Source organism: Phascolarctos cinereus, unplaced genomic scaffold (genome assembly GCF_003287225.1).
Source record: "Phascolarctos cinereus isolate Bilbo 61053 unplaced genomic scaffold, phaCin_HiC Scaffold_4;HRSCAF=312, whole genome shotgun sequence".
Lineage (NCBI taxonomy): Eukaryota > Metazoa > Chordata > Mammalia > Diprotodontia > Phascolarctidae > Phascolarctos > Phascolarctos cinereus.
Window position 1 is genome coordinate 129,562,888 of NW_027555847.1, and position 20,185 is coordinate 129,583,072.

General features: G+C 41.1%; 1 protein-coding gene across 1 annotated transcript in view; it reads right to left on the reverse strand.

Moving 5' to 3' along the window:
- The window catches only part of TELO2 (telomere maintenance 2), a 34,687-nt gene extending 24,178 nt beyond the window's left edge, over positions 1-10,509 (reverse strand). The window contains 4 exon segments of the mRNA XM_078152584.1: positions 3,494-3,562; positions 5,823-6,100; positions 8,607-8,958; positions 10,309-10,509. Of these exon segments, the coding sequence (XP_078008710.1) occupies positions 3,494-3,562; positions 5,823-6,100; positions 8,607-8,941 (682 nt within the window). The 5' untranslated portion in view covers positions 8,942-8,958; positions 10,309-10,509.
- Positions 10,510-20,185: the final 9,676 nt, after the last annotated feature.

Here is a 20,185-nt window from a genome sequence, read left to right on the forward strand (position 1 = left end):
GGAGAAGGTAGTTGGGAATGGTTGAACAAATTACAATACATGAATGTGATGGGATACTATTGTGCTGTAAGAAATGAGGAAGTTTCAGAAAAACCTGGGAAGACCTGTATAAACTGATGCAAAATGAAGTGAACAGAACCAGGAGAACAATTTATAGAATAACAACAATATCGTAAAGGTAATTGACTTTGAAAGACTTAGTAATGCTGATCAATGCAATGACCAATCATAGTTCCAAAGAACTCATGATGAAACATGTTTTCCATATCCAAATAGAGAGCTAATGGACTCAGATTGCAGATTAAAGCATATTTTCTTCTCCCTTTTTTGACATGGCCAATAAGGGAATTTATTATGTGTGACTATACATATTTGTAATGGGTTTTGTTTTTCTTACTTTCTCAATGGATGGGAGAGGAGAAAGGACATAATTCATAACTGAAAATAAAACTCAATTTAAAAAAATAGCTGTTATTACTATCCCCATTTTATAGCTGAGAAAACTGAGGCAGACAGAAGGTAAATAACTTGCCCAGGGGTCACACGGCTAGTGAGTGTCTAAGGCTAGATCTGAATTTAGGTCTTCCTGACTCTAGCAGGTCTAGCACTTTAATCCACTGTACTACTTAGTTCTCTCAAACCTCTAATTCTAAAAGGAACCTAAAAGGTATTGCCAATAATTATGAAGTCTTGGACAAGAAACTGAAGACCATAGGGGGCACGTTTATGTTTTCTTCAGTTGCTCACTGAAAGCAACAGATGTAAAAGAGAAAAATTAATTTAGGAAGTACACAGCTGGCTAAGAAGGTATTGTCTGAGAATGGGATTTGGACACCAACTTAAATTGTAAGAATAGCAGATTCCTGGGACAGAAATGGAGTATAGCTAATAGAAGCTAATCAGAAGGGCTTTAAGCTAAAAATGGTGGGGAGAAGAATAAGACTGTCTCCATATATTCCCCAAGTTACAGAACATAGAGAGTAGCTACCATGAATAAAAAATAGCACTGAGACACCCAAAAGTTTACAGGAGACAAAAACCAAGAAAGGAGCTAAAAGTAAAACTCATGGCCTCAAATACTGAGAAGCAGTGCCCAAAATGTAGGCAACAAGCAAAAGAACTGGAGATCCTAACTGAAAAGAGGCAACTTTGACCTCACAGGTATCACTGAGACTTCTTGGGATGACACCCATGCCTGAACTACGACTTTAGGCAGGCATATCTTATTCAAAACAACCATGATATATAAAAGTGGGAAGGAGCAGCACTTTATTTTAAGAAAGTATACTCATGTGATGAAATCCAGGAGCCACAGTAGGGGAAGCACAATGAAGAATAATTGGGCAAAAAGTCAACAAAGAGTGAAACAAAAATGATTTTGCCATTGGAGTATACTATAGACCACCAGGACAGCACATAGACATAATATGGCAATGACAGAGGACCTCAAGTACAACACAGGTAGCTGCTGGATCTAGCTCTCTCTCAAAAGCAGAGTGCCTAATAACTTGCTGACTTGTCTTAGTGATCATTTCATCCTTCAAAAGGTAGAGGAAACAACAAGGGGAAATTTTAATCTGGAGGTGATTCTCACTAAGAGGAAAGACTTGCTTCTTGCATACCAAGAAGCCTAGGAAGAAGTGGTTACTCCCTCCTCTTGTTTGCGATAGAGAAGGAGAGGAAATCTGGGCATGGTCTGACATGAACCCTAAACTGGGGGATAGCAGAACAGGTAGGATCCCATGGACTAAAATTCTACAGGCAAAGTTTCAGCAGGAGGGATAAAAGATACTCAAGAATGGAATTCCGAAGAAACAAAGTGCAACAATTCCAATGAAGAGGAAAAATGAGATTTGTCTAAAAAAACTAATGCAGATCCCCTAGAAATGTACACAAGATGGAAGCTAGGCCAGGCCACAGAGAATGACTAGAAGAGTACGGTAGTTCTATACAAAGAGTCAGGAGGGCCATTGCTCAGGATGAACTGTGGCTGGGGAGAGAAGCTAAGGACAACAAAATGGGGTAGAAGGGAGTGGTTTAAGCTATACTGGAAGAAAGAATTGGATAAAATAAGGGATAAGCCCTTTGCTTGGATGGGACAGTGATAACTAACAACAGAGAGAAGACAGAACTGATCAGTTCTGATTATGCTTTTGTTTTCTCTGCCAAAGAATATGACTTTTGCACTAGATATGACAGAAGAAAAATAACTGCCAGAAAGCCAATGCCCAAGATAAGTAAGGAAATAGTAAGAGAGTACCAGTCACCTGGCCCAGATGAACCACACCCTCAAGGACTAAAAGAAAGTTCAGGCAGGATTACTTAGTCCCCATCAGTGACATCTGAAAGATTGTAGAAAATGAGAGAAGAACCACAACTTGACAAGGGCAAACACCATCCTGATTTTTTTTTAAAAAGAGAGTCTACAAACTATAGGCCAGGGAGCTGGACTTTGATTCCTGGGAAAATTCTAAAAGGAATTATTAAAGAGATAGTTAATGACCAACTAGAAGGAGAAGAGGCAATTAAAAAGAGCCACTTGGCTTCCTCAAGAACAGCTCATGCCAAGCTAAGCTCATTTCTTTTTTGGACAGGATAACTAAACTACTAGATGAGAGGAATGCTGTAGATACTTTGCTTAGATTTTAGCAAAATTTTTGATAAAATATTTCAAATTATTCTTGTGAAGAGGATGAAGAGATACAAATTAAATAAAAATACAATTAAGTGACTCAAAGAATAGTTGATAATGGCTCAGTGTCAGTGTGGTGGAAGGTCTCCAGTGCAGTGCCCCAGGGATCTGTATTTGCTCTTATGCAACTGATAATTTTATCAATGATTTGGATTAAGTCATGGATGACATGCGAATCCAATCTTCCTATCACACAAAGCTGGGAGGAATAGCTAACACCTTGGCTGGCAGGGCACAGCACTGGGCTGAACCTAATAACACAAAATGTAATAGGAATAAATGTAATGTCTAACACTTAGGTAGAAAAAAAAATCAACATCAGAAGCACAAGATGGAGAAGCATTGTTAGAAGGTAGTTTCTCTGAGAAAGACCTAGAGGTTTTAGAGAGCTGTGAGCTCAGGCAAGTTAGCATTGTGACGTGACAGCCAAAAAACCAAACTCTCTTGTAGGCTTCAATGAGAAGGAACAGGGAGGTGATGGTCCTGTGGGATCTGCCCTCTGCCCTCATCAGATCTCACCTGGAGCACTGAGTTCAGCTCTAGCCATGGCAGCTTATAGAGACTTTTATGAGCTGCACAGGCTGATCAATGACCAGCTGTTGGGTATGTTATAGCAGGGATTCCTTTCATGTATGATTTCGACTAGATGGATGCCCAGTTCCCTTCCAATTTTCAAATTCTGAGATTCTGTAATGCCTCCCTACATAAAGGATGGACTCAAATAACAGATGGTCAAGAGCTTTGATAAGAATAAATTACTAATATAAGTTGTTCCTGTCATCCAGATTACAAAGTACTCACTTTGTCTCCCGTGGATGCAGACTTTTGCTAGTATCTGAGATAAAAAGAAGATGGAACAATCCGAGCCTCCTAGAGTAGGAAAAAAAACCCACAGAATTAAGGGAAATTAACATACTTAACAGCCACCCTGTCCCCACTGAACTCTCCTGCTGACCCAGATATTCACTCATCCATTTACTCAACAAATATTTACTCGGTGCCTACTATGTACAAGGCCCTGCACTGGGCACTAACCAACAGTGGCAGCCCCTGAGGGACCCAAGAAACAGGTGTGAATAAATTACCAAGTAGGAAGTACAGTTCTGTGTGGTAGAGGTCACACATTTGGATATTCCCCTGCCTTCAGAGCACTTATGTTCTCAAGGGATATGCCCCTAAGCCTGCATGGGGGTGGCAAGAAGAGCCTGGGAGTATGAGATCAAAGAAGGGCAAATCCCTCTAGCCCCCTTACCAAGCAGGAGCTGAAACAACGGCCTTTAAAGAAAAGCACTGCCAGGTTCGGAGAGTTTTCCTCATCCACTTCTAGAATCTTCATTTACAAACACAGCAATATGCTTTCAAAAACATAAGTTATTCTTTCCAATGTCAACATTTTATGAGTTATAGCAAGGCAAAGGGGTGCCACAGGTCCATGCTGCTGCTGCTGGCGATGGCACTTCTCTTTGCTTTAAGCTTTACAAAGCACTTTACAAACAGCATCTCAATTTATCCTAACAACGACCTATTATCATTCCCTCTTTACAGATAACTGAGGTGAACAGGGTTAAGTGACTTGACCAAGGTCCCAGATCTAGGAAATGTCTGAGGCCAGATTTTCACTTAGCCCTTCCTGACTCAAGGTCCAGCGCTCTCTCCACTGAATCACTTAGCTGCCTCTACAGAGAAAAAGAAAGTAACAGACCAAGTATTACAATCAACCAACAAGCAAGTATTTAAGTGCCTCCTATATTCTAAGCACTGTGTGAGGTGCTGGGGACACAACAACAAAAATGGACCATTCCCTGCCCCCCAGAAGCTTACATTCTCCTGGGGGAAGACAACATGCACACACGAGATAAACACCAGGCAAACCAGAGCACAAATGCTCGCAAAGAGACAGCCCCGCACCATGCAAACCTTACTGACGCCTGCCTGGGATAAAAGAGATGAAAACCATCAACACCATACATCTGGTACTTTGCACATTCTGCTTTCCTCTCACACTGTGACTACGCTGTACGGTTCTGCAGTCAAAAGCCCTGGGTTGAAATCCAATCTCCACTGCTTACCACCTGTGTGTGATGTGGGGCAAATCACTCAGCCTCTCATTACCTCAGTTTCTGCAATCGTAAAAGGAGGGAAAAGGAATAGATGGCCTTCAGGGCTCTTTTTAGTTCTAGGCCTATGACTTTATGACTTCTGTAGAGTCCATTCAATAAACACTCATCAATAATGTTAACTACCAAAGGCATAGTAGGTAACATTTTCAAGAACCAACCTGGAACAGTAAATAAAAACTCACGTAAGCTGGCCACAGAAAAGAGAAAAGAACAGAAACTCTGCTACTCCACTATCGACAGCTGAAACGTTTTCACTGTTAGAGTAGAGGGGGGCTTCCCCTGGACCTAACAAGGAAGAGCTGAGCTGGCTCTCTCCTGACCTGATGAATTCATCAAGTACTTACCAGTAAAGATGGAAGCCATGCTGTCCAGAGGTCAAAATATAAGCAACTCACCCTTGTGGGGTTCACTATCTCTGCCCTGAGGAATGGAGGCTGGGAAAGATAAAGGTTCCCCAGTAAATCTGGGAAGTTATTCTGGGAATCTATAAGGAAGCTAGCTAGGTGGTACAATGGATAGAGTGCCAGGCCTGAAGTTAGAAAGACTTACCCTCCTGAGTTCAAATCAGGCCTCACTTACTAGCTGTGTGCCCATAACCTCTGTCTCAGTTTCCCCTTCTGTAAAATGACCTGGAGAAGGAAACAGCAAACCACTCCAGTATCCTTGCCAAGAAAAGCCCAAATGGGGGGCAGCTAGGTGGCGCAGTGGATAGAGCACCAGCCCTGGAGTCAGGAGGACCAAAATTCAAATCCGGTCTCAAACACATAACACTTACTAGCTGTGTGACCCTGGGCAAGTCGCTTAACCCCACTGCCTAGCCCCCCAAAGAAAGAAAAGAAAAGAAAAGCCCAAATGAGGTCATAATGAGTTGGACATGACTAAAATGACTGAACAACAAAAGAAAATCTAGACATATGGCTAAAATCCAGACATATGGCTAAACAAATCCCAGCTGCCTTCTGCCACTGCTGAATGGTTTGGGAGAAGGGAGATCCAGTGGCCATGCTCACCTCTGAGGGAGTCAGAGATCCTCTGGAGCACCTGGATCATCTCTTCCCCAAGCAGAGGGAAGTAGTTCTGGGGGAAGAACAGGGGCAGGCTTTGCTCCTTCATCTGGTTACTCAGGTGGTCGGGCAGACACACAACTTTGCTGAGAAGAGTCTCCTGGAGAAGGGACGAACCCCGGGGCACCTTCTGCTGACACATCTCCCACATCAGCTCTGCCAGCCTGCCCATCTTCAGGAACCTGCTGAGCACCTGGGCCATCTTCATCAGAGGATAGCTCAGACTGTAATCAAAAGAGCAGCTGAAGGAAAGGCCACAGATGGTGACTACTGGCTACAGCATCTCTCAATCTAAGAGGCTTGAGCTAGAAGTCATGACACAATCCTGAAAATCTGAGCTTCTCTAGAAAACAGGATCTTTTTGTTATTGTTCTTTGGAATGGACCTATGATTTCATCAGTGAAGAGTAGAGAGCCCCTGGATGAGGAAACTCCCAATGTGGATCTTCAACTGCTATGTAACATGTAGTCTTAAAGATGTGCCTGGTATACTGAGAGACTAAGTAACTTGCCTGGGGACACAGAGCCAAAATGTCAAAGGCAGGGCTTGAACCCAGGTTGTCTGAGGCCAGCTCTCAATGCACGAAGCCACACTACCCCCACAAAGAAGCTGTCTACTACACAAAATAACTAGGAAATCTGTGATTTCTAGGCATGCCTTCTTTTACAGGATGGTATTGCTCTAGAAATACAATTATGACTCAAGGGTAGATGGCTGAACTAGGATAGGCTCAAGCAGTCTTCTAAAGCTAGGTCATTTTACTTCCAACTCAAAGAGTCAGCTTTGTATGTAGCAGCCCAAAAGGCTAATGTGATCTCAGGCTGCACTAACAGAAGCAACAGTGTCCAAGTGAATGCAGATGACAGTCCCAGCACAGTGTCCCCTGGTCAGACCACTGTGACTGGTTTTGGGTGCCACATACCAGAAGTGGCAATGAGCCAGAGCACAACCAGAATGGCAAGGAGTCTTAAAACTCTCTCATAGCAATATTAAAGTAACTGGGAAGGGGGCAGGGTCTTAGCTTGGAGAATAGGAGACCTAGCTGGGGGACATTATCCATGTCCTTCAAATTACTGAGTTTTCATGGGCCAGAGGATTTAAACTAAGCCTGTTTGGCCCTGAAGGACAGAACTAAAAACAATGGGTAGAAATTAAAGGGAGAGAGATTTAGGTTCAATGTTATATGGGTTTTCCTAAGAATTAGAGCTACCCAAAAATAGCATGGGCTGCCTCTCAAGGTAGTGAGTTCTCTGTCACTGAAGGTCTTAGACTGGAGGCTGGATAACCATGGAGTAGGAATGTTACAGGCAGGATTCATGCTTTGGTACTTCTAAGATCTCTTCCAACTCTGAAATTCTGATAATTATTGGATTCCACAATGCTGGCAAATATTTCTGTTTGCAGGGAAAAAACAATTATCTACATTTTTCATAGTAGAGTAGAAAGACCTCTAGTCTTATAAGTCAAAAGGCCTGTGTTCAGAGTCTGACAGGAGACCCATAGATAAACCACAGAACCATAGTGGAACCATAGGCAAACCACTTAATTCCTCAGCCTCAGTTTCCTCATTTGTAAAATAGAGATGATAATATTTGCACTATTTACTCCACAGGTTCCTTGAAGAAACTGCTTTGTAAACTGTGGCGTTTACACAGGGTTGTTGTTAAGTGGGACAAGAGTGGATAAAGAATAGGTCTTAGAAACAGGAAGGCCTTAGTCCAACTACTGGTTTTTGTGTCCCTAGAGTCCAGTGTTAAAATCCCAGCTCGGTCACTTCTTTTGTGATCTGGAACAAGCCACTTATCCTTTCTAGGTCTCATCTGTAAATGAAGAGTCTTTAAGACTCCATGTGACAACGAGTAAATAAATCACTTGCCCACTCAGTGCCCCTAGCACTTCTCTAAGAATACAAATTATAGATAAATTGCTAGTTCATACTGGTGGAGGGAGTTTCCAAATTGGGAAGTCCCTTGATACCTCAGACCCATTTGAAAAAAAAAAGGCACTATATAAATGGGAACTGTTCCAGGGCCAGATAGGTTGACAAGTAAATTCTACCAGACATTTAAAGAACAATTAATTTCAATACTATATAAACTATTTGGAAAAACAGGCAAAGAAGGAGTCCTCCCAAACTCCTTTTATGACACAAATATGGAGCTGATACCTAAACCAAGAAACAGAGAAAGAAAATTATAAATCAATTTCCCTGATGAATAGTTTTAGGTCTAAATAAATAAATAAATGTGAACTGCTATTAATAATTCTCCTCATAACCAATGATGAAGTAGACTACCCACTTCCTTACAGAGAAATAACAGACTATTTCCTACAGTGAGTTGATGGACTCCCTCCCTCCTCCCCAATGTGGGGGAGAGGAGAGGAAGGGGAGACAAAAGGGATAAAAAAAGGTTTTTCAAATTGATTCTCCTGTGTGACCCTGGGCAAGTCACTTAAGCCCAACTGCCTCACCCCCAAAAAAATTTAATTCTCTGTTTTTTAGTACTGTCCCACTCCATATATCTATGATGCACATAAATGTTTGGAAGAGGATAAGCCAGAAATGGTCCAATTTACAAATACTAGATAAATGTTTATTAAATCAGGATGGCTGATTATTCATAGAATTATCAGTAAACTGGTAACCCTTTATGTCTTACACTGTATATGTCATTGCTTGAACAAACCAAATAAAATCTCAAAACACAAAATCCAGCTAACTATACTTACCCAACAGTAACAATGATGGATTCTATCAAGACCAAAAAGGCTTGGTCAGCTGGACCTTCTAGAAAAAAACTATCCCACAGTTCCTCTAGTTGGCCAGCAGGAAGCAGTTCCAACCAATCAGGACTTAACTTGCTGACAAGACATCGAAGGAAGGTAGAAAAGTAGATCTTGGAAAATTCTTCCCTCTCTCTGGGTAGGACTGGGTTCTTCATTCCATCCAAGTAGACCTTCACAGACCTCAGGGCCTCAGATATTTGGACCCCATCCTTGGAAGATGAAAGAGTATGGAGAGCTTCTTGTACAGTGTGGCGGACCTCAGAGAGTTCAGGATCCATTGTGTTCAGTATCAGAGCTGAAAAAACAAAGGAAAATATGTTTAAAACCCAAACATTCAACAGTTCCAGTCATAATAAAAAGTAGTTAGGAATATCACCTATAATATAATACAAAACCATTATACTTTGGTTATTACCAAGTTGATCTCTTAGAGCCTCCTCCTTCTCTCCTTCACATATATGTTATGTGAGCACATCACTTACATTAGGTGTCTACTGTCCCTCTCATCTACCTCTACTGATGTTTTCCAATCTGGTTTCTTTCCCTTGCCAAAGCCACAACCGTTAAAAAACCACTTCATAACTAAGTTCTAAGGCTGTTTTCCCAATCAAATTACCTAGTGGCCTTTCCACTACTCTGACCCTCTTTATGCCCCTTTCCAATATAAAATATCAGAGAGCCTTCACTTGGTTCTTCCTACTTCTCCAAATGTTTTTTTTTGCAGTTTGCTTTTTTTTTTTTAAAGATTCTTTCCCTCTACAAGTTTCACTAAATCATGGCACCTGGAGCTACAAGGGACCTCTGAGGTCCCCTAGTCCAAAATCTCTTTCCATGCAGGATTCCCCTCTACAAGCAGCCCTAACAGTCAGCTATCCCTTGGTTTTAAATAGAGCTGAAAATTCCTTGAAAACAGGAATCTTGCATTTCTCTATCTACTATAACTGCTAACACAGTAGTGAGTACACAGCAGGTGCTCAATAAAGACCTGCTGAGTTGAAATGACAGTGTGAGCAGCATACTTTAAAATCCTTTTCTTGTATTTTAAGAGGTCTAATGGAAAATCACATGGGAAATCTAGTTAGATACAAATATCAGGGATCTGTCATTTATCTGGAACTTTCTGCCCAATCTAATGAAGTTTCAGTTTGCAATAACCTCTAGCACTTTGCAGTTTACAAAATACTTAATAAACACTAGCACCTAATACAGTGCAGGGCACAAAGCAGGCACTTAATAAATGTCTATTGAACAAACTCCTAATGGGGAGAGTGTGGATGCAATTAATTACCCCTGCCTGACCCAGCAAAAGAACACAAGACTAAAAAAGAAGACCCAACATCGTCATCGATCTACCATATAACTTTGGCCTTCTCTGGACCTCAGTTTTTTTTCTGTAAAAGGAGGCTGTATGACGCCCCACGGTGTGACAGAAAGGGCAATGGAGTTGAAATTGGATGATCTGGGCTGAAACCTTCTATTTACTACCTGTGCGGTCTGGGGGGGGGGGGTTGTCACTTGACCATTTTCTGGGCCTTGGCTCCTTATCGCGGGACTAAGCCCCTTCCGTAGTCCATTCGTTTGTGCAGGTTGTTTTGTTTTATTTCGTTTTTAATGAAACTGAGGCCGTAAAGAAGAAACGACCTACCTAGGGTCGCGCGGTGAATCAGGGACAAGGCTGAGCCCTTTCCCTTCCCCCAAGAAGGCCGCCTGGCCCTAACTTAAAAGGCTCATTTAAAATCCATCCAGGAAGTCTCACGCATGTGGACGCTTCTCTCAGCCTCAGACCCGCGCCAAACCAGCGGAGGATGAGAGTGATACTGCCAGAACCACCCCTACTCCCGCGGTGAAGAAAAGACGAGGGGAAGGGGCGGAGCTTGGCCAACATCAGCCAATCAGTCACGGCTGGGTGCGCGGCCTCAGCCTACCCTCCACGGCCCTTGGGCCAGAGTCAGCCAATCAGCCGCTGGGTCCCGCTTCACAGCCCCTTAGCGTAACGACAGTCCCGGAAGTGTAAATACTCACCGTAGCCCCGATTCAGGCTCCGTTAAGTGCTAGATTTCACCCCTGCCCATCGCCCTACCCTCACCCCAAACTGTACTGACTAGCGAATTCCCCCAGCAATCCTCCGCGCTCAACAGCGAGTCCCTGTGGCCACCAGCATACCCTGATTCGACGCCATTCACCTCTGCCCCGCCCCTTGGTTTTACAATTGCGTCCTCAAGAACGGAATGGAACCTCTGAAACAAAATACAAATACAAAACCAAAGGGGGAAAAGAATACTGAATGGAACGGCTGGAGAACCTGGGTGTCTTTTTTTCCCCTTGTCTCTTGTTCCTTCTATGACGAATCAGCCGGTGGGTACACGCGCCTTTTCCTAAGCGTGTATGGGAGAACACGGGCGTGAATGTGGGGCTCGCGAGATTTAAGGTGGGGCTGCTCGTGCAGGCGAGCCTAAGAGCCTCGTGCCCCTCGATCGTACCTATTGGGGCGAGAAGGGGCTGAGGTAATAGTACCTGTTATCTCGTGATGGGGGGGGGAAGGAGAAAGACTGAAGCCCGAGTGGCCTAGTCAAGACTGGGTGGCAAGGGGCATCAGAAATCTATGTAATTCAACACCCTCAATTCACAGAGAAGGAAACAGGCGCAGTGAGAGAGCTAAACTGCTCCGGGTTACACAGAAGTTCAGTGGCAAAGCCAAGACTAGATAGAACCCCAGTCTTGTTTCTATGGGTTTATACATTTTATTTTATATTTTTGTCTCTTGTTTTTTATATCTGCGTATCCAAATGTGTGTTTCCCAGAGTTATCTCTTGTAAAAGAAAAAAAAACAATTTAACGAAACTAAGTGGACCTAAACATTTTAATCTTCATCCATATTAGTTTATACAAGTCAATTCTATAGAATGATAAAATCTGTAGGTAATTAAATGGATCTGCAATTTCACTGGTATAGGTACTACCGATGAAGAACATAACCTCATTGCTTTCTCATCCTATGTAATATATATATATATACTATATACATATACTACATATATATATGCTATATACATATACTATATATATATGTGTATATATATATATAGTCCCACATAAAGGATCTGCCCAATTTAACGGTGGTTTTCTGCTAGTTCATTTGATATCCCATCTGTTATCTTTCATTCTCATTACATAAGTTTGCCTTCTTTCCTAATTGCATATATATGTGTGTATATATATATGTATTTATACATATATATATACACATCTTTGATCACTTTTATGCTACTTCTCATGCTCAAGCCAACATTAGTAACAGGCTGCTGCTTCCTTAGGCCCATCGTTCATTCATTGCATTTTGAGTTACTTGTAATTTTGGTCCTTCCAAAGACTGGTCTGGCATTCCATGTAGCCATATAGCTCCACAAGGAGAATATTGGTAAAGAAATGCTCTTTTGCAGAAGCATGCAGTTTGGAGTCACTGTGGAAGAACTGTATAACTTTTTAATGCTGTCCCACCTAATTTCATCCTTACATCTGATTCCAACTCACTGTAGCACCTGTCCAAATTATTTATACGGGGTCTATGAACTTGCTTTTTAACTATTTTAATAACTGTTTCAATATAATTTCTTTCTTTTACAATCCTGTTTTATTTTATGCATTTTAAAACATTATTCTGAAGCCTCACCAAACTGCCAAAAGGAAATGACAGAAGGGAATCATAAAGAAAAAACCTGCCAAACATAACTAGTATTTATCATCTCTAGAAGTCCTATTGTTAAAATATACTTGTGGTCTAAGTACTTGAGTGGGCCTGAGGAGCACCTATATTCTTCATCCATTAGGATATTATTACAGGCAATTTAGAAAATTATAGTTGGGAGGCAAGAAGACTCTGTCTGGAGGCGGATGAGATATGAGACTGCCAGAGCTAAGGCAGGTGGAGGAAGGATACATGTCAGCAACAAGGAAATGCACATGGAAGATATCAAATGGAATTAATGTAGGGAGAGAGGACCCCAAATAGAAGACACCAGTGGGGACTCCCTATTTTGGGAAGTGGGACCAGAAGTAGGGACACATAAGACCTAAGTTTTAGCTGTGCATTCTTACAAGGCTTGGATTCATGTGCCAATCAATGAGAAGTCAACACACAAGGATAGATTCACTCCATTTGTTATATTTTGTTGTAGCTTGTTTTTCCCTTCCTTAAGCCTGCAGGGAGCTCTGGAGTCACTGCCTTATTCATCCTCCAAATTTAATTATCTGAGTGCAATATTTGAGTTGTCCACGAGGTGGTGCCACACTTAAACAACTCGCCCAGGCCTGTGTTCTTGTTAATGCACAAGCATAATAACCCTTTGTTGTTCAGTCATTTCAATAATGTCCAACTCTTCGTGGTCCCATTTGGGACTTTCTTGGCAAAGATACTGGAATGGCTTGGGATTTTCTTCTCCAACTCATTTTACAGATGAGAAAACTGAGGCAAACAGGGTTAAGTGACTTGCCCAGGGTCACACAGCTACTCAGTGTCTGAGGCCAGATTTGACAAGAAGATGAGTTTTCCCTGACTCCAGGTCTGACACTCTATCCACTGCACCTAGCTGCCCCAACTATTTTGTAATATGACCTATGTTATAAGCCTGGGCCCCCTAGTCAGCTCTCAGCCTGCAAAAAGCTAAGCTCCGCCCTCGGCATGGCAACCTGTGCTCAGCATTCGGCTCTGAGGCAACTTCAGTTAAAGCTTTGCTAGTGGGGTTCTGATTTAACAGAAGGCAGGATTCTTAACCTTTTTATGTCATGGACCTCTTTAGCAGTCTTGTGAAGCCTATGGACCTCTTCTCAGAATAATGTTTTTAAACAATTGAAGAAAATGATAAATGTCGATTAGATGTCAGTAAAAATAAAGCTGTAATTTTTTCCCCATCCAAATTCATGGTCCCCTTGATGCCTACAGGGGTCCATGGGTCTGAGGTTTAGAATCCCTGATATAGAGGATGAAATGGAAGGTCACTCCAAATGTTAAAATGTGAACTTTGCTGGCTATAGACGGCTGAGCTCTCACACTGCAGTATTTTATTCCCTCAGATCATTTCTCAATGCATTCATAGATTTGGAGACCTAGCATACTATAATCACGTAGTTTATTGTACAAAGAACAGAGAAGGCACTGGTCTATACCTTATTTTCAATAAAAGTACTACAAGCACACACTCAAAGACCTATAGTTTCAGAAATGCTCATTGCTGAACCTTGGGATAAAATGAATAACAAAATCTGAATTCTAACTCAGAAGACAGAAGAAGCCAACTAGTCTAGTCCATATCTGACCAGTTATCCCCCTCTACCACAGCCACAGCTAGGGGTTATTTAACCTATTCTTGAAGAACCACTCTTGTCCTAGCTCTGCCTATTCTATTTTTGAATAATAGCTCTGATTTGTTACACTTTTGTTCATATCAAGCCTGAATCTGCTTCCCAAAAACATTCATCCATCAAGCCAGTTTCTGCCCTCAGGGCCAAAATAAGTCTAATCACTATTCCACATGAGAGACTTCCAAATACTCAAAGACATCTTTCAGGAGTTCCCTCCTGCCCCCCACCCCCAATCTTTTCCAACATATAGACATCATATTGCCAATTCTTTTAATCAGCCCTTGTAGGGAACTTTTCATCATCCTGATCCCTCTACCCTGGATATTCTCTGCATATCAATGTTCTTCCTAAAATGGTGTGCCCAAGGCAGATTACATGTTAGTATACTTGAAAGTGCTTCTCAAACAAAAATGCTAATTATCTGTCAATAATGAGAAATTGATTTTTCTAAGTAAAAAACTTTTTCCTTTAGGCAACAGAACTTTTTTAAAAAAATTTTTTTAAACTTTTAATGGAATTCTTTCTCAAATGTACTTTCTTTTTTAAAATTTATTTATTTAGTAGTTTTCAACATTCATTTTTATAAGATTTTGAGTTCCAAATTTTTTTCTCCCTCACTCCTCTCCCCCTTCCCCCAAGATGGCAAGCAATCTGATATAGGTTGTACATGTGCAATCATATTAAACATATTTACACATTAGTCATGTTGTTGTTGTTGTTGTTTTTGGGGTGGGGCTGAGGCAATCAGGGTTAAGTGACTTGCCTGGACCACACAGCTAGTAAATATCCTGTATCTGAGGTCAGATTTGAACTCAGGTCCTCCTGACTCCAGGGCTGGTGCTGTATCCACTGCACCAAGTAGCTGACCCTAGTCATGTTGTGAAAGAAGAATCAGAACAAAAGGGAAAAACCATGAGAAAGAAAAAACAAAAACAGTGAAAATAGTATGCTTTGATCTGCATTCAGACTCCATAGTTGATAGCATTTTCCATCATGAGTCTTTTGGAATCGTCTTAGATCACTGTATTGCTTCGAAGAGCAAATCTATCAAAGTTAATCATCACAAAATGTTGCTGTTACTGTGTACAGTGTTCTCCTGGTTCTGTTCACTCAGCATCAGTTCATTTAAGTCTTTCCAGGTTTTTCTGAAATCCACCTGCTCATCATTTCTTATAGCACAATAGTTCAAATGTACTTTTTAAATCTACAATATTAGAACATAACATAGTTTATTGGTCACAAACCCAAAACAAGCCATTTTGATGAACTGTTTTCAGACAAAGTATTTGAGGAGAGGTTGTGTGTTTGTTGCAATGTGTCTGCTGTTTTAAAACTAAATGTATCAATAAAATAAACGTATCTGACATTTCCTTCTTATGCTGAGTATGTTTTTAAGCTTGCATGCATCAGTGTATCCTTGATTACATATTTGTGGGTACTTTCTCCTACAGGGCAGATTTTATTTTTTGGGGGGAAGCTAGGCAATGGGGTTAAGTGACTTGCCCAGGGTCACACAGCTAGTAAGTGTTATGTGTCTGAGGCCAGATTTGAACTCAGGCACTTCTGACTCCAGGGCCGGTGCTCTATCTACTGCGCCACCTAGCTGGTCCTACAGTGCAGATTTTAAACCTACCCATCTGATTTTTTTTTTGGTAAACATTATGATGCTCCTATTATGTGCCAGGCACTGTACTAAGCCCTCTGTTGTGGTCCTGAAGTCATTCTTCTGTCGTGACTCACTCATTGTGACCCCATTTGGGCTTTTCTTGGCAAGGATGCTGGAGTGGTTTGTCATTTCCTTTTCCAGCTCATTTTACAGATGAGGAAACTGAGGCAGACAGTGTTAAGTGACTTGCTCAGGGTCACACAGCTAGTAAGCATCTGAGGCTGGATTTGAACTCATACCCTCTTGACTCCTGAGCCAGCACTCTATTCACTGTACCACCTAGTTGCCCAAAGCACTTTACAAATATTTGATCCTCATAACAATCCAGTAACGTAAGTGCTATTATTATCCCCGTTTTAAAGTTGCTGAAATTAAGGTAGACAGAGATTAAGTTATTTTCCCAGGGCCAAACAGCCCATAAGTGTTTGAGGCAAAATTTGATTTCAGGTCTTCTTTACTCCAGGCCCATCACTCTATACACAGCACTAGTGTATATAGTTTTTAAAAACATTATTCTGAGGCCTCACCAAACTGCCAAAAGGGAATGACAAAAGGGAATCATGAAGAAAAAACCTGCCAAACATAACTAGTATTCATCATCTCTAGAGGTCCTACTGTTAAAATATACTTGTGGTCTAAGTACTTGAGTGGGCCTGAGGAGCACCTATATTCCTCATCCATTAAGATATTGTTACAACAAATTTAGAGAGTTATAGTTGGGAGGCAAGAAGACTCTGGCTTAGTCCATGTAACTCTCATAATTGGCTTCTTGTCAGTCATCCATAAAGAATACACCCAGTATTCTGGAGACCTTCCAACAGATCTTTTGACTCTAAGTGGGCGGCAATGTAGTGCTTGGACTGTCCCTCTGTTATCTTTCATTTTTCATACCTTAGGCCATCCCCCCAGTTCCCAGATTGGGCTCAACAGCCAAGGGCTCTGTGGAATGTTTCAAATTTTTGAAGGAAACAGCAACACTCAACATTTATTTAACATCCTGTGAGTTACCAACTCGAGGTAGTTCACAGTTTCAATATTAGATTGTGCTGTATTTGTTTTGATAATGTTCTCATATGTTTGAAATGTGTTTTTATTTGCTTGTACTTTCAGCTACAGCCATTAACTTCTCAGACTTTCTCATTTGCAACATCATCTCTTTTTGAAACTGGGCTTTCAGCAGTTTTTGTAATAAAAAGCAAGTATGGAGTGAAAGGGTAGCTAGCTGGTGCACTGGATAGATCATTGGGCCTGGAGTCAGGAAGCCCTGAGTTCAAATGTGGACTCATTGTATGACCCTGAGCAAGTCATTTAACCCTATTTGCCTCAATTCCTCATCTGTAAAATGAACTGGACAAGGAAATGGCAAACCACTGTGGTATCTTTGCCAAAAAAATCACAAATGGGGTCACAGAGAGTTGGATACCACTGAAACAACACCACAACAAAGGAGTGAAAATCAATATCAAGCAGGAAACAAGGGTGGTAGTATCCTATCTAATTCCAATGTTGAGAAGCCATACAGTGCCCAGGAGGCATGAATATCCCATTATTAAATCATTGTGATTATTTATGAATGAAATAAAAACATTTTTTTCTTTCAATTTGTATATATTAATTTTTTACATGGCAACTAAATTATCAGGACATAAATACATATTAAGTTGTTTGCATCTAACTACTTGATAAATGGAACCATTGGGTATTTTTTTTTGTCTATGGACACCATTAAAAATTACTAAGATACTAATTGCCAAGTGAACTGAGAAAGTGTGGGGATCGCTGGGTTAGCCATCTGTTATCCTTTGATTTTGTTATATGACTGGCCCACATATTTTTCCAAAAAGTATACTGCATATGACTTTTATCATTTCTTTACATCTCAAGATCATTATTATGGGCATCACCTTCTATACTACAGTATAATAGAATGTCTTCAGGAAATAATGGTATTTGTCTTAAACCTGTTTGTTCCTACACAAAATCCAATCCAATGCAAAGAGTTTTCAGTAAGAGTTTCCTAATTGCAAGAAATGGGACTGGAAATACAAAGACAAAATATAATACAATCCCTGCCCTTCAGGAGCTTACATTCTACTGGAGGATACAAGTAAACAGAAAGAACTCTGGACTGGGAGCCTAAAGACCATTTCCTTACTACCTGTGGGACCTCTGACAGTCATCGAGCCTCCCTAGCCTTCACTTTCATCATCTGAAAAATGAAGGGGTTTGGACAATAGCCTCTAAGGTTCTTGGTTCTAAATCTGTGATACTACAATGGACCAAGGGTTCCATCAATAGATTTCAGGAAGTTCATGAATTTGAATGGGGTGAAAAATCAAATCTTTTAATTCAATATGATTGGTTTCCTTTTCAACCCTATGTATTTTATTTTGTGCAATTCAAAATATGATTTTTCAAATAAATAAAAATTTTAAAAATATGTATGATTCTCAGAAGGCGTCCATATAGTCTTTGCCAGACTGCCAAAGGAAGTCTATGATACAAAAAAAAAGTTTAAAACCCTTGAGATAAAAAATTTGTAGTGACGCTAGTGGGCAGTTGTGCTACTTCCTCTCGAACCTTTTAGAGGCATTAGAGCTATTGTTCATCGAATCGTAGGTTTGAACCTGGACCTTAGAAGGTGTCTCATAAAACCATCTTACTATATAGATGAGCAAACTGAAGCCGAGGGGGCTTACTTGTCTTGTCCAAGTTCACGCAGTAAATATGACCCTGTATTTTAACCCAGTTCTTTGACTGCAATTCTAGCACCCACTACACTTTTGTCTCTGTTGCCAGATTACAAATTTTTCATGCTGTCATGAGATTGCTGTTCCTACTTTGCTGAAAATATTTACACACAATTGTCTGCTGAGAGCCAGAAGGTGGTGAGAACTGTGGAGTGGCTTGTTGGGATAATAAGCACTCCCCAGAAAGCAAGGGCTTTTGACAGCTATTTGGCATTCAAAAAACTTTTATAGGTCCATTCGAAATAAGTGAGTTGCCTGAAGGCTGACTTCTGAGTAAGTATAGTATGATGTTAACATTATTATTAGTAGTAGTAGTAGCATTGTTATTATCATTATCATTTTTAGAAAATTATTATTACTGCCCTTCACCCTTTTGTCCTTCTGGAACTGCCCCTACATTTGAGCCTAGGATGTGACTTTAGTTCCAGTTCTGTTAAGAAGGTAAGTTCTTTGTAATTGCTCCTCTTTAAGGTACAGAACCTTGGTAGCCTAAGGAGGTGAAGTGTTCTTTCTCTGTTTCATGTAATGAGCTGGGTACAGAACCCAGGAGTCCTAAGCACAGTCGTTTCACTGGGCTCTGGTTTCATGGGCCTTCTTTGGCTCCCAAATGTTTTTTGCATTTTTAAGTTTTAAGTTCAATTCAGCAAACTTTTACCAAGCACCCAATGTAATCAGAGTACTGTTCTAGGACAAAGAATAGATGCAAAGATTAGAAGTCACAATTTCTGCCCTCCTGAACCTTACAACCTACTAGAAGGGTATGATCCATAGATAGATAACTATAATGCAAAGAAAGAGGTGATAAGTATGTCAGAGAGGTGTAGACCAAGGATTTTGTGAAGTCTAAAAGGGAAAAGATCACTACCAATTAAGGGCATCAAGAAAAGCTTCATGGAGGAGGTGACATTTCAGTTGGGGTTTAACAAACAGTACCAAGATTTCAAATGTGGGAGACTGAGTTCATCGTATTTGAAACTTTGATATTATCTCTGACTTCTCCTCTTCCTTACCTCGTGTAATAGCACTTCTGGCAAGGCCTGGCCTCGTTGCCTCGAAAGGGAGAAAAAGGAAACTGAGATTAGGGCTGGAAGGCCAGAGTTCCCTTCTCACCCCTAACCCCACCAGAATTTTTAAAGATCTCTTGAGGGAAAAGAAAAGGGACTCACAAAGAGGAGGGGAATGGTTTGACTCCACCCCTCTTCTTTGGACGCCAACAGAGAGACACACAGACAGATGAACAGAGAGAGAAACCTAAGCTTGCAAGGGAGACTCTGCAAAGCAAAAGCTAAAGGGACAAACTAAGAGGTTTAAGACTGTGTTTTTATGAAGGATGGTTGTTCATGTTGCTGGAGGGCTAATAGAGAGGAATTGGTGTTTCTTATCCCATGCCCTGCCTTCCTTGGAGGCGTTCAACTGGTACCTGTATATATCCATGTCCTTTTATTCTGTTAAAGACTGTATTAGATTGATCTTCTCATATAATCTGTGGTTAACCCTGCTGTTTGCATTCTTTTGTGTCCCATTGTCATGAGAGCACAGACAGCTCTGGGAAGCCACTCGACATAGAAGGACCTTTGCTTAGCAGAAGGCTGGCATCCAAACCCCCAGGTCATTGTTACAGTTTTCAGTCTTGAACTGCAGGAATGATCACGAGCCAGTATGTGTTTCACAACCACACGTTCAAATACAGATTTACTACAAACTTGGGGCCTTTTAAATCTGCCTCATCAGACCGCAAGCCTGTGTAG